The 12,856-nt window shown below is 35.0% G+C and overlaps 1 protein-coding gene across 1 annotated transcript in view; it reads left to right on the top strand.

Annotated features, from left to right (window-relative positions):
• klhl10 (kelch-like protein 10) overlaps positions 1-12,856 on the top strand; it is a 37,443-nt gene that overhangs the window by 2,128 nt on the left and 22,459 nt on the right. Inside the window, exon 2 of the mRNA XM_074180430.1 lies at positions 1,855-2,484. Coding sequence (XP_074036531.1) covers positions 1,855-2,484 — 630 coding nt within the window. The remainder of the gene's footprint in view (positions 1-1,854; positions 2,485-12,856) is intronic.

The raw sequence follows: 12,856 nt of genomic DNA, 5'->3' as shown, positions 1-12,856 counted from the left end.
CATCTCAGTTTTCTTGGGCTTGATCGACAGTGGGTGTTCGTCACACCATGTTTCTATTAATTTGAGCCCATCCTGCGCTCTATCGCACAGTGTGTTCACAACTTTGCCGGTCTGCATGATAACTATGTAATCTGCATATGCAATTTCGTAGAATCAATTATTGTTGAGGTGATTAATCAGGGGATCCAGAACTATGTTCCAAAGAAGGGGTGATGAGACCCCTCCCTGTGGACATCCCCTCATGACCAGTCTTCAGTCAGCCACGCTATGCTGGTAGAACCATAAACTTTGTCGTAGAATAAAAAATGCACTGAAAGTAATACTGTCGTACGAGAAATGGCTATAATCTCACTTTTCCGTGTGACTTTCATTTGATTTAGAGGTGAATAATGATCTACTTGTTACAGTATTGGCATTTAAAAATTTGATGACAAAACCAGTAGTAGGTACTCGACAATAATTGAAAATCTATTGCGGTAGTTGTATCGCCAACAGCATATATGGAGGAGTAACTTCAGTGAAGAATCCTGCACTGAATCATCTTTTCGCTTCAACAGTTCAGCGGGAGTAAACCGTTATCCGCTTGATTACAGGTTTCCATATGAACTTCCTCTCAAACCAATGTTCTTCCTTATGGATGATCTCAGCATGGGACCACTTTCTGTCATTTTGATGAGTACAAACATGCTCTCCTACTTTCTATTTGTTAGTTTCTCCTCGCTGTGTGTTTTGCTTGTGTTCAGCAATGCGGATTTCAATGGTCTCTCAGTTTCACCGATCTAGGATTTACCGCACTCACAGGTTTTCGATAAATGCAAATGCTGGTTTTCGTAAGGCTGCTACGGATAGTATTCCCGGATCCGAAGCAGGTTCTGATGTTGTACTTGGCCAAGTCACTTTAACACTTCCCGTGAAAGTATCTAAAGAAGAGATCCCCGAAGAGAATCCCCGACATTTCTTAGATGTTCCAGACTATAAAGGTTGCGTTATCGTTTCCGACAATTCAGTGGGTTTTCGGTATAAAGATGTTTTCTCCTTAGTGTCAGTCCTCTTCACCAATCCGTCTAAGAATGGCTCATATTAGACAATGGAAGTCCGAACTAAAAAAATTCGATAGGAAACATTGTCAACCATTTTCGAACACATGAGTTGTTGTTTTCACAACTGTCATATTTCATCCCAAGTAAATTTCATAAGGTATCAGGTTGTAGTATGGGTTATTTGTATTTGCATAACGAAGTAGATTCAAGAGATGATTAATAATAATAATAATAATAAAATATTTATTTACCAGCAATAGATAGAGTTTCCAATACATCATATGCAATTTCAGATAGAATACAAAAAAAAGAAAAGAAAACAATCAATTAAAGGAAATGTTCTAGATATAGGTAATAAAAATCAATTGATCAATCAAAAGAATCGGCCAATTTGCTTTTTTTTAGGTTGAGCTATACAATTCTATAACTATTTTGCTAGCAAATATTAAACAATTTATGACTATCATTATTGTCATATATTCAGCCTCCCCAACTTTCATCTACCGATATAAAATTTTTTTTGGAAGGGAGATATGAAATCTAGATTTTCCATAGAAATTAATAAAAATACGAAGAAATCTAAGTAGCGAAGTATCAACGGATGTCAGCAACAGATTGAAAACTATTAAAATTTATACAGCACACTGCTGTTCATGCATCACAGTGAAAATCTTAAGAAAACATCAAATAAATGATCGCTTCATTCCTGATAGCCACTTATGTTAGTCCAAACTACTTAACTGATGAGTTTCTATTTATTTTAATTTCTGTATCTGTTATATTTCATAGGATTGAATATTTTCATTTGTTTTAGAGCTCTTTTCACCACAACACTGCACAGCAGAGAGAAAAATAGGGTACATTTACCAGGAGTGACTTCTGAAATGCTCCAAAAACTATTAGTGTACGTCTATTTGAGGAAACTAGATATAAACCAAGACAATGTTTATTCGTTGTTGATCACAGCCGATTATTTGAGCATATTGGGAGTGTTGGAACTGTGCTGCAAGTTTTTGGAAAACAACTTGAACCCCAGAAGTTGCATTGGGGTTTTAATGTTTGCTAGAAATCATTTTTGTAGGGAGTTGGTAAACTATACATGGAAATATATTATGAAAAATTTCGCGCAAATATCTACAGAGAGTGATGAAATATTGACCCTGTCCTTATCAGAACTTCAAGAAATTATAAACTCGGATGATTTGAATGTTAAGAGTGAGGAGACGGTCTGGGAAACTATCTTGAGGTGGATAGATTACGACATAGACGCCAGGAAACAGCACATCGTATCCTTAATGAAATGCATCAGACTGGGACTGTTAGACACACAATTTTTCTTGGAAAGAGTGAAGGAGCATCCATACGTATCTGGATGTGACGAAAGCCGACCGATGATCATCGAAACGCTGAAATTTCTTTACGATTTGGAGATGATTACGCATAGGTAACATTTTGGTAATGATTGCAGGTGACAGATTTTTTATTTTATTTTCAATACAATGAGTTTTTGTTATTGGATTTTGATTGAATTGGATTGTGCTGAGAGGTCACTTCAACATTGATTTCAGGTTAGACTCGAATTCTAGGCACTGCAAATTAGGCTTTGATGGTCCAGTCATCTTAGTCAAAATTTGGTGAGTATCTCGGAATTTAAGGTACACAGCTATAAACTTGTATGAACTTGTAGTTTGACATCCTGAAAGTTGTCTTAGAACCTATATATGGTAGGGTGTACGCGACTATTGAAATTCAGGTCAAAGGTCACAAAAATCGATGTTTTGCACATTTCCAACCAATATATCGTTTCCTATGGGTTTTTTGCTATTTATATTAATGGCCAATATTGTAGAGGATTGAATTTTCTACAACTTTTGTTTCAAAAATATTTTTATACATTGAATCATTTACGAGTTAGAGGGCGGAGAGCGCGCGGTTAGACAATCATTTGAAGTCCCGGTCAAAAAAAAGTATATTAATTGTTCATTAATTATTGATCAATACATAATAATTGATAATTCTCATTTCTTCTTAACTATTACATTATATTCAATACCTTTTTTTCATTAACTAAATATCTTTCTATTTAATTACCAATTTCTGAAATTAGCGACTTATACGAATGAAAAGAAAAATGTTTTCAAGAGCATTTTAGTAACTGCCGAATTTAGATCAACTTGCAGAATCATTTAGAAAAGAAAACCGTCAAGTTCAAAGATTATTTGAGAATGGAATTCAAATTTTGTCCTGTCCTGTCCTATCCTGTCCTATCCTGTCCTGTTCTGTCCTGTCCTGTCCTGTCCTGTCCTGTCCTGTCCTGTCCTGTCCTGTCCTGTCCTGTCCTGTCCTGTCCTGTCCTGTCCTGCCCTGTTCTGTCCTGTCCTGTCCTGTCCTGTCCTGTCATGTACTGTCCGATCCGATCCTATCATATTCTATCCGATCCGATCCGATCCGATCCTATCCGATCCGATCCGATCCGATCCGATCCGATCCTATCCTATCCTATCCTATCCTATCCTATCCTATCCTATCCTATCCTATCCTATCCTATCCTATCCTATCCTATCCTATCCTATCCTATCCTATCCTATCCTATCCTATCCTATCCTATCCTATCCTATCCTATCCTATCCTATCCTATCCTATCCTATACTATCCTATACTATCCTACCCTATCCTACCCTATCCTATCATATCCTATCATATCATATCATATCATATCCTATCCTATCCTATCTTATCCTATCTTATCCTATCTTATCCTATCCTATCCTTATTCTATACTTATCTTGATCCTGATACATATCCTAATCCTAATCCCAATCCCAATCCCAATCCCAATCCCAATCCCAATCCTATCCTACCCTACCCTACCCTACCCTACCCTACCCTACCCTACCCTACCCTACCCTACCCTACCCTACCCTACCCTACCCTACCCTACCCTACCCTACCCTACCCTACCCTACCCTACCCTACCCTACCCTACCATACCATACCATACCATACCATACCATACCATACCATACCATACCATACCATACCATACCATACCATACCATACCATACCATATCCTATCCTATCCTATCCTATCCTATCCTATCCTATCCTATCCTATCCTATCCTATCCTATCCTATCCTATCCTATCCTATACTATCCTATCCTTATTCTATGCTAATCTTAACCCTGATCCTAATCCAAATCCTGATCTTAATCCTAATCTTAATCCTAATCATCATCCTAATCATCATCCTAATCCTAATCCTAATCCTAATCCTAATTCCAATCCTAATCCTAATCCTAATCCAAATTCTATCCTAAATTCCTATCCTATCACGAGAATTTTAGCACCTGCTCCAGAGAAATTGCTCGACACAATGTTATGCAATTGCCATGAGTGGTTGTGATTCGCGATGTAGATGCAGAAAATCGGCGTTGTATTGATGTTTATCTTGTAGCTAGTGTAATGGGCAAGCTTGTACCAATGCTTTACCATATAGGAGCGATGTTAATGAAGAAGACAGAACCTCTGACCACAAAATCGTGGAAGACCTGGAGACAAGTGTCGTTGAAGACGATAAAGAAGAGCACTATGAAATAATACAGCGGTCGGAAGACGACGATGAAGAAGATTATAATTAAAATTAGGAGTTGTTGTGCTTGTAATTTTTTTTATTTCCACAATCATAAACGTACGAAATAATGAAACAAAAAACAATGATTAGAAATTTCTTTCTTTCTTTTTATTTTTTTATCCAAGAAGTTATTTATATAAATTACATCAGAATAACAATATAATTCAACTATTTTCCTTAACAATTTTATAACTACACGGGCAGGTCTTATTCAATAAATCGATAATTAATTGAAAATTGATAAGTAAGTAGAAAGTTGATATGAAATGAAAATAGTTAATTATTATGTATTTATCAATAATTAGCAAACTTTATATGGCGTGTTTTCGACTGTGACTACCGATTTACCAACGTACGAAAAATGTTTTGAAACAGAAATTGTAGGGAATTCAATCCTCTAGAAAAATGATGATGAATACATCATAGGAAACGAGTTATTTGCAAAAAATGTGCAAAAAATATATTTTTGTGACCTGGTAGGTTTTGGTACAACTTTTAAGATGTCAAAATACAAGTTTATACAAGTTTATAGCAGGGTAGCTGGAAATCCGAGGTGAACTTACTAAGACGACTGGACTATAATGTTTATGCCGTGAAATGATTCACAACATCACCCGTTATGAAATTCATCAAAAATAGATTCCTCAGCTGATAATATAAAGAAAAATATACAAGGAATATACATTACTATTCATATATGTACATTACTATTCATCAATTTAATAGTTTTTTTGGTTATGTTATATAATATTACCTGTATGACATCGTTAAAGCGAAGAGATTAGTCCTATTAGTGAGATAGATAAATTCCTCTGTATTTGAGACACAGCAAGTAATGAACATTTCCCTCTTCATTTTATTTTTCTGTGGATAATTTGAAACGAGGAAAATAAAATCCCGACATCAGCATCATTCAATGACTGCATTTTGTTTACTGCATCCTTAACGACGTTCGTGTGCATGAACTAAATGCGGTGAGTCAATTTCAACGCGCCACACACGCACCACACACGCTCGTTTTTATATCGCGCGTGTGCTACCAGCTTTACCGGTTATAATTTATGAATCCATTTTTCACCAGCTTCAATCTGAAAACAATTAGTTTCTGGATGAAAAACTGGTGTTCCTTGTTGAGAGCATTTCAATGTACACTAACAAAAACATTCCATGAAACAGTAGGCAATAATAAACCCCATAATGACATTCTTTATTATTTTCCATTATTTCATTCAATTGGAACATATTATGGATCACGAGTTGTATTTCTGAACACGCATTAAAATTATTAATAGCATAATGATGAAATGTGTCTCATAATATTAACGGCTGTGATTTACTGAGAAAATAACGATTTTTAAAATGATTTTCTTTGAAGAGGTCAGGAAAGAAAAAACAATGGCATTCATTCGAATTGATTGAAAGTAATAACTTGATAGCAAACTACGGAGTTGCAAATTTTCTGCTTCATGGAAACTTGACACAAAAATTGTGAAGAATTTTGACCCGTTCAAGAAACAAATAATGAAAATTTGTAGACCTTTTCCACTTCCGTAATGAACTACAATTAATTGAAACAAAAAACGTTGCGTGAGACTATTTGAAAAATTGTCAAACAGGAAGATTCAGTTAATAAAAAAATATTGAAGTTGTGTTTTCAGTTATCGAAAGATGTGTTGAAATTATTGACATAAATTGTTGATACAAAAATTATTGAAAGTGAATGCAGGCGAGAATGTTATTTTTTGATTTAGATATTATTTAACAATAATAACAATAACGATGGGTATGTTTGTTGAAGCAGGGCAACATTTTTCATAGAGAAATTATAATCAATGAACAATTCAGTGTATTCAAAAGAAAGTACTACTCTAACGTTATCACCAATCCAGTTTTTAACCCTGACGTTTCGTGTACTACTGCGGTAGACATGTTTTTTCCTTTCCAAATGCGGTAACTATGATACTGGTATTTGAATCTCTCTCCCTCGAATCAAAACTCCAATTGAACCTGAGATTCTCAGGAACTCACTCACTTGAAAAATTCCTTCAAAGGGAATAACTACAGTGAAGGAGAATTCAAGCGGGCCATACAAACCATACACATACATATGTGTATTTGTGTATGCATTCCATTTAAAACGAGCCACCCTGAATAACTTTTGGAAGAATGATTTGGAGAATATTGTTTCGCATTATCAGATACTCCATAATAAGCAGATTTCAACAAAGTTTTAAGCTTATAGTCTGAAGCATATGGTTCGGGAGCTACAAATTATTTAAGTTGAAAACGAGACACAACCCTGAACAATAATTTTCAGGAAAAAAGAAAAAAACAATAGTATACAGGGGGACACATTTTGAGATATTCACATTTAATATAACTTTCCCTTATACAGGGTGTTACTTAAACACATGCTAACATTTAAGGAGGTAATTCTTAGACCCATTTTAAGGAAAAAACGTCCCATGGACGTATGTCCTAAACGCCTTAACTTTTGAGATACAGGGTGGCAAAGTTTTCAAAAATAATCAGTTTTTTAATAATAACTAAGATAATTTTGTAGACATCTTCGGCATATTTGGTACATATGTTCCATGCCTCAAGGCGCATTTTCTGATGTACAATTTTCTTAATTTTCTCTGCCAGTGGCATACGTACGAGTTTTGAAATGTATATTTTTGGCGAAAAAAATACTACGCCACTGCTTCATCTTGAATTAAAAATTATTTTTAAAATCTCCATACATTTTTGAGCACATTTGATTTGCTGGGTTTTCTTTGTCCGACGCATGGTTTTCGCTCAAAAAATTAAAAATCGCTTTACTTAAGGATAAATTCCTTAAAAATCTGATGCGGTATCGTGCATCGACTGAAAGCAAACTAAGAGATCAGATTTGTTGCAAAATTATTGAGGATCTAAAAGGTATTTGTTTGTTGTCAGATGCACTGTTCTCAATTAAAATTACGTCATAACGCAGCACCGCTTAATAATTTTTGAAAACATAAATTCAGTTATCCTGGAATAAATGACGTAGCAGAATTTATTTATTGCACCTCTTGGAAATATGGAGTTTGTCGATATGTGATTTCTTTTAAAGATTAAAAGCAGAAAAAACAGCGTACCCACCATAGCAATAAAAAACGAATTCTCTGTATGTACAAACGTCAGTAGCTAATATTGATGTTGGTTTAAAGTAAGGTGTTGGTGTTAAAAACTGTCACAGCGCGTTTCGATTGATTTTGAAGTGTTATTGAAGTTATTTTGGTAGTCCGCTGTTTTTTTGAATATCAGTAAATATGGTAAATTATACGAATGCGGAAATGGCGCAAATGCATTACGTATATGGCCTTGCCGATGGTAATGCAACAGGCGCATTTATCAGGAAAGATATCCTAATCGTGCCTTACCAGATAGCCGAACCTTTTCAAATATTCATCGTCGACTTGGGGAAACTGGTAGTTTCAAGAAAGGGACTCCGGAAGGTAGACCTCGTGTAGTAAGAACTCCTGAAATTGAGGAAGCGGTGCTGCAAGAAATTGAGGAACATCCTGAGACTAGTACGAGGAAGATCGCTAGAACTCTGGATATTTGTCATCAAATTGTTTGGCGTATTTTGGTTGATTTTTTGTTATACCAATACCATATTTCAAGAGTGCAGGCAATACTCCCCAGAGATTTTCCACAGCGTGTGAACTTCAGTCAGTGGTATCTACAAAGTATTGTACTAAATCCGCAGTTTGAGACACAAATTTTGTTCACAGAAGAAGCAAATTTTTCTCGGAATGCCATTCAAAATTTCCATAACAATCATGTGTGAGCTGAAGAAAATCCCTAGCAATAACCGTAACCCATTTCCAACACCAATTTTCGGTTAATGTATGGGCAGGAATTATAGGCCCATTGTTTCTACCAGGACGCCTTGATGGTCGTTCTTATTTACACTTTCTCGAAGAAGACTTAAGATGTGCCACTTGCGTTAAGGAATCAAATATGGTACATGCACGATGGCCCCCATGGTCATTTCAGTGTAATTGTCCGAAACCATTTAAATACAGTTTATCCTAATCGTTGGCCAGCAAGATCCGCCGATCTTAACAGTTTAGTTTTTTTTTATGGGGTCACCTTAAAACTCTTGTGTATAAAACTCCCGTTAATACTTTAGAAGATTTAAGAGAGCGAATAGTTGCCTCATGTGAAACTATACGAAATACGCCGGGAATATTTGAACGGGTGCGTAATTCCATGCATAGAAGGGCGGAAGCATGCATACTAAGTGCAGGTGGCCACTTCCAACAATTTTTATAATCAGTTTTGGTATTATTACTAATTAACAAATTTGTGCTATTCGTTTAGACTTACCTACTGTCACAAAATAAAATAAAACTCGTTTTTGTGAAAACATAATCTGCTCGTTTTGCAGATTATGTTTTCAAATATTATTAGGGAATTGGTAATGCGTTATGAAGCAATTTTCAGATTCTCATTCATTTTAGAATTGATCTAATTTCTTAATTTGCTTTCTGTCGATTTTTATTTTTTTGAGTGAAAATCATGCGTCGGACAAAGAAATACCAAGAGATCAAATTTTCTCAAAAATAAATGAGGATTTCAAAAATGATTTTATTTTGAGAAGAAAGCATTGGCGTAGTACTTTTTCCTCAAAAATATTCAATGCGAAACCCGTAGGGATGCCACTGTTTGAAACAATACAAATTTGTGTACATCAGAAAATGCGCCTTGAGGCATGGAACATATGTACCAAATATGCCGAAGATGTCTATAAAATTATCTCAGTTATTATTAAAAAACTGATTATTTTTGAAAACTTTGCCACCCTGTATATCAAAAGTTAAGGCGTTTAGGACATACGTCCATAGGAAGTTTTTTTCTTAAAATGGGTCTAAGAATCACCACCTTGAATATTAGCATGTGTTTAAGGAACACCCTGTATAAGATGTTCCATGATGAACAAATTTCGAAAAAGTCTTATTTTGCCTAGTTAAGTTTGAATTCGATATTCTCTTCTTTTTCTATTTGACTCATTCTACAATAATGATTACCTACGAGGTGAAGTTACACTTGGTATTTCTGTTTTCGTGAATTCTGGAGAATCAATGGTTTATACGCTTCGAGAATGGATTGAAATGATGAGTTGGTACTACCAGAGTGGAAATAGTACTAGAGTTGCTGCCTGTATGTTCAATAATAATCATCCAGGAAGAAATGTACGACACAAATACGGTTTGGAATTATTGAACAAACTTATGGAAACTGGATCTGTTAATAATAAAAAGCATAACCGTTTAGGAGTTGTCAACGATGAAGTTATTTTTACTGCAGTTTTAGGGCACGTTGGACTAATGGAAAATTCGCAATCTCTTACTAAGTTATCTCAAGAATCAGAAATCAATCGTAAACATTATTTCGATAGAATAGAAACTTTCAAGTTTCTTGAAAGTCTCACTGAACGGATCAACTTGCATCAGAATTTCTTGTATGAAATTTGTTTTTTGGATGAATGTACGTTTAGTTTGAATGGAGAGGTGAATCGTCAAAATTATCGATATTGGAGTGATACGAATCCTCATTTATACCGTCAAGTTCATACCCAACGACCTGGAAAACTGAATGTTTGGGCAGGAATTTTATCATAGGACCTTTTTTTATCAATGAATCTAAGAGGTTTTTGTATTAAAGTGTATAATTATAAAATTACTGCAAACCTACTTTTAGTTTCTAACTTGCTTTCTCAACATCTAACATCTGACTCTACTGAAACAGATATACTAACTTTACTTAAATTTTGCATTTCCCAAGATTTTTTTGTTTTCAATAATAAATTTTACAGTCAATCTGAAGGCCTAGCAATGGGTAATCCCCTTTCACCTTTCCTAGCTGACATTTTCATGGAAAATTTAGAAAATTCCTTCATCATTAATAAAATTAATTTTCAGCTGGTACAGATATGTTGATCAAGCTTTTCAGATGTTACTATAACAAAAACCAACAACAAACTAGATTTTTCCATTTACAGAAAACCAACCCAGACTGATCATGTCATCATACGCAACATAAAATGGCTTTCTTCAATTGTTATGTCAACAAATCGTTGAACATTCCTTTATCACCCTCCAATTTGGAATTAGAATTGAATACATTAAAACATCAACAATGGTTATCAACCATCTATTATTCATAAATTAATTAGTAAATTTAAATACAGGTCAGACAGAAGATTGGCCTTCAACTCTACCACTTTGGTTAGTTCACCTTCTGTGAAATATTTTTCTTTACCTCATTTTGATAAAAATATGTGTAGTGTTATTTCCAAATTTATAGAAAATACCATACCTGACACTTAAATTTCTTTCAAATATCAAAATAACTTAAGCTACATTTTAGTAAATTCCAAAGACAAAATTAACAAATTACACAGAAGTGGAGTCTATAAGCTTGACTGATCTGATTGTTCTGCATCTTACATTGGTAGAACCTGTAGACCCCTTTTCACTCGTACTAATGAACATTTAAAAAGGCCTGAAAAATCTGCTTTTGGCCACCACATTAAATCTCACAATCATAACTTTAGTCCCAACAGAAATTCCAAAATATTACATAAAATAGATAATAAAAATTTCCTCAGACTGGACTTGTTTGAGAAGCTGGAGATTTCCAAAGAACTTTCCAATAATGATCATTGTTTGAATACTCAAGTAAACTAAAACAGAGATTTCCTTCCCCTTCATAAAAGGATTATGAATTGTCAATTAATCAAATTAATTACTAATATACTTTATTCTATATTGGCTTCTCCACAACATAATTATTTTAAATCCATAATGGATCACTTCTCAAGTTAGTACCATTATTTCAACATGACACTTGACACATCTTATCTCAAGTTGCCCTTCTTTCATACAGTGCTAGTCAAAAGTCCCCTCCCCCCCTCGTATCTTTGGAACGGGTATACTTATAATAATGAAATTTGGAGGGTGGAAATAAACGGATGTAGGCTTCTTAACTGGTCATAACAGGTGACGCAATAGTCATAAATGACGTCACAAGGCCACTGTGACCAAAAATTTTAAATGGAACCCTATGGCAAGTGACAGCTCGTTTGAAAGGTATTGAAAATACCTATTCAGTCATACCAATTTTGTTTGGGTTTCGGCTGATTTTGATTGATAAATTGAAGAAATACGAAGATTATTGTTTCGCATTTAATTAATAAAGATTTTAAAGTACGCCTCTGGTTCATTGTCAAAAAGGTTGACGTGTTTGAATTATCTACTTGTCAAAAGTGTTTATACCTTGAAAATTTACCTAAGCTATTGTTTAACGAGACGTTTAAGTGTTTACATAGGCAAAATGGTACGTACTGTAGCCGACAAAGTAGCAGCTATCTTAATAATTGGTGAATGTAGAAACAATTTCCATGCAGCGGAACGACTGTTTAATGAGAGGTACCCCGATCGCCCTATATCGAGGGTTTATTTGAGGGAGCTTCTTCGGAAGTTTGAAGCATCAGGTAGTGTTCAAGATGCCAAACGATCTGGTCGACCAACAATTAGTGATGACAAAAAAATTGACATACTTGGAGAAATGGTAGTGAACCCTACTTCTTCCACAGCCCAAGTTGCGTCTATCTGTGAAGTCAGTCAAAGGACAGTACATAGGGTGTTGGCTAAAAACAAATTTCATCCATACAAATTAAAAATGGTGCACCAACTTTCAGATGATGACCCCGACCGAAGACTAGAATTCTGTGAAACTATGTCCGATAAAATGAACCAACAACCAGGCTACATACAGACAATTTGTTTTAGTGACGAAAGTACTTTCTTTTTCAATGGAAATGTTAACACTCAAAATGTGAGGTATTGGAGTGACACAAATCCTCACATCTTTCGTGAAAAACATACTCAATTTCCAGAAAAAGTAAATGTTTGGGCAGGTATTTTGGGAAACCACATAGTTGGGCCTCTTTTTCTCAATGCTAACTTAACCGGTGAATTGTATCTGGAGATGTTACAAACTGATATTGAGGCGTTAATTCTTGAAATTCTAGAAGATAATCCAGATGAATTCGACAACTTGGAAATAACGTTTCAACAAGATGGTGCTCCTGCACACTATTACGGTGCAGTAAGACGTTACCTAGATGAAGAATATCGTGGTAGAT

This window comes from Leptinotarsa decemlineata, unplaced genomic scaffold (assembly GCF_025532065.1).
Source record: "Leptinotarsa decemlineata unplaced genomic scaffold, Ldec_3_MD MMD2_tig00026294_RagTag_RagTag, whole genome shotgun sequence".
Lineage (NCBI taxonomy): Eukaryota > Metazoa > Arthropoda > Insecta > Coleoptera > Chrysomelidae > Leptinotarsa > Leptinotarsa decemlineata.
The sequence above is the reverse complement of the archived record's forward strand: the minus strand, read 5'-3'. Positions and strand labels throughout refer to the sequence as shown.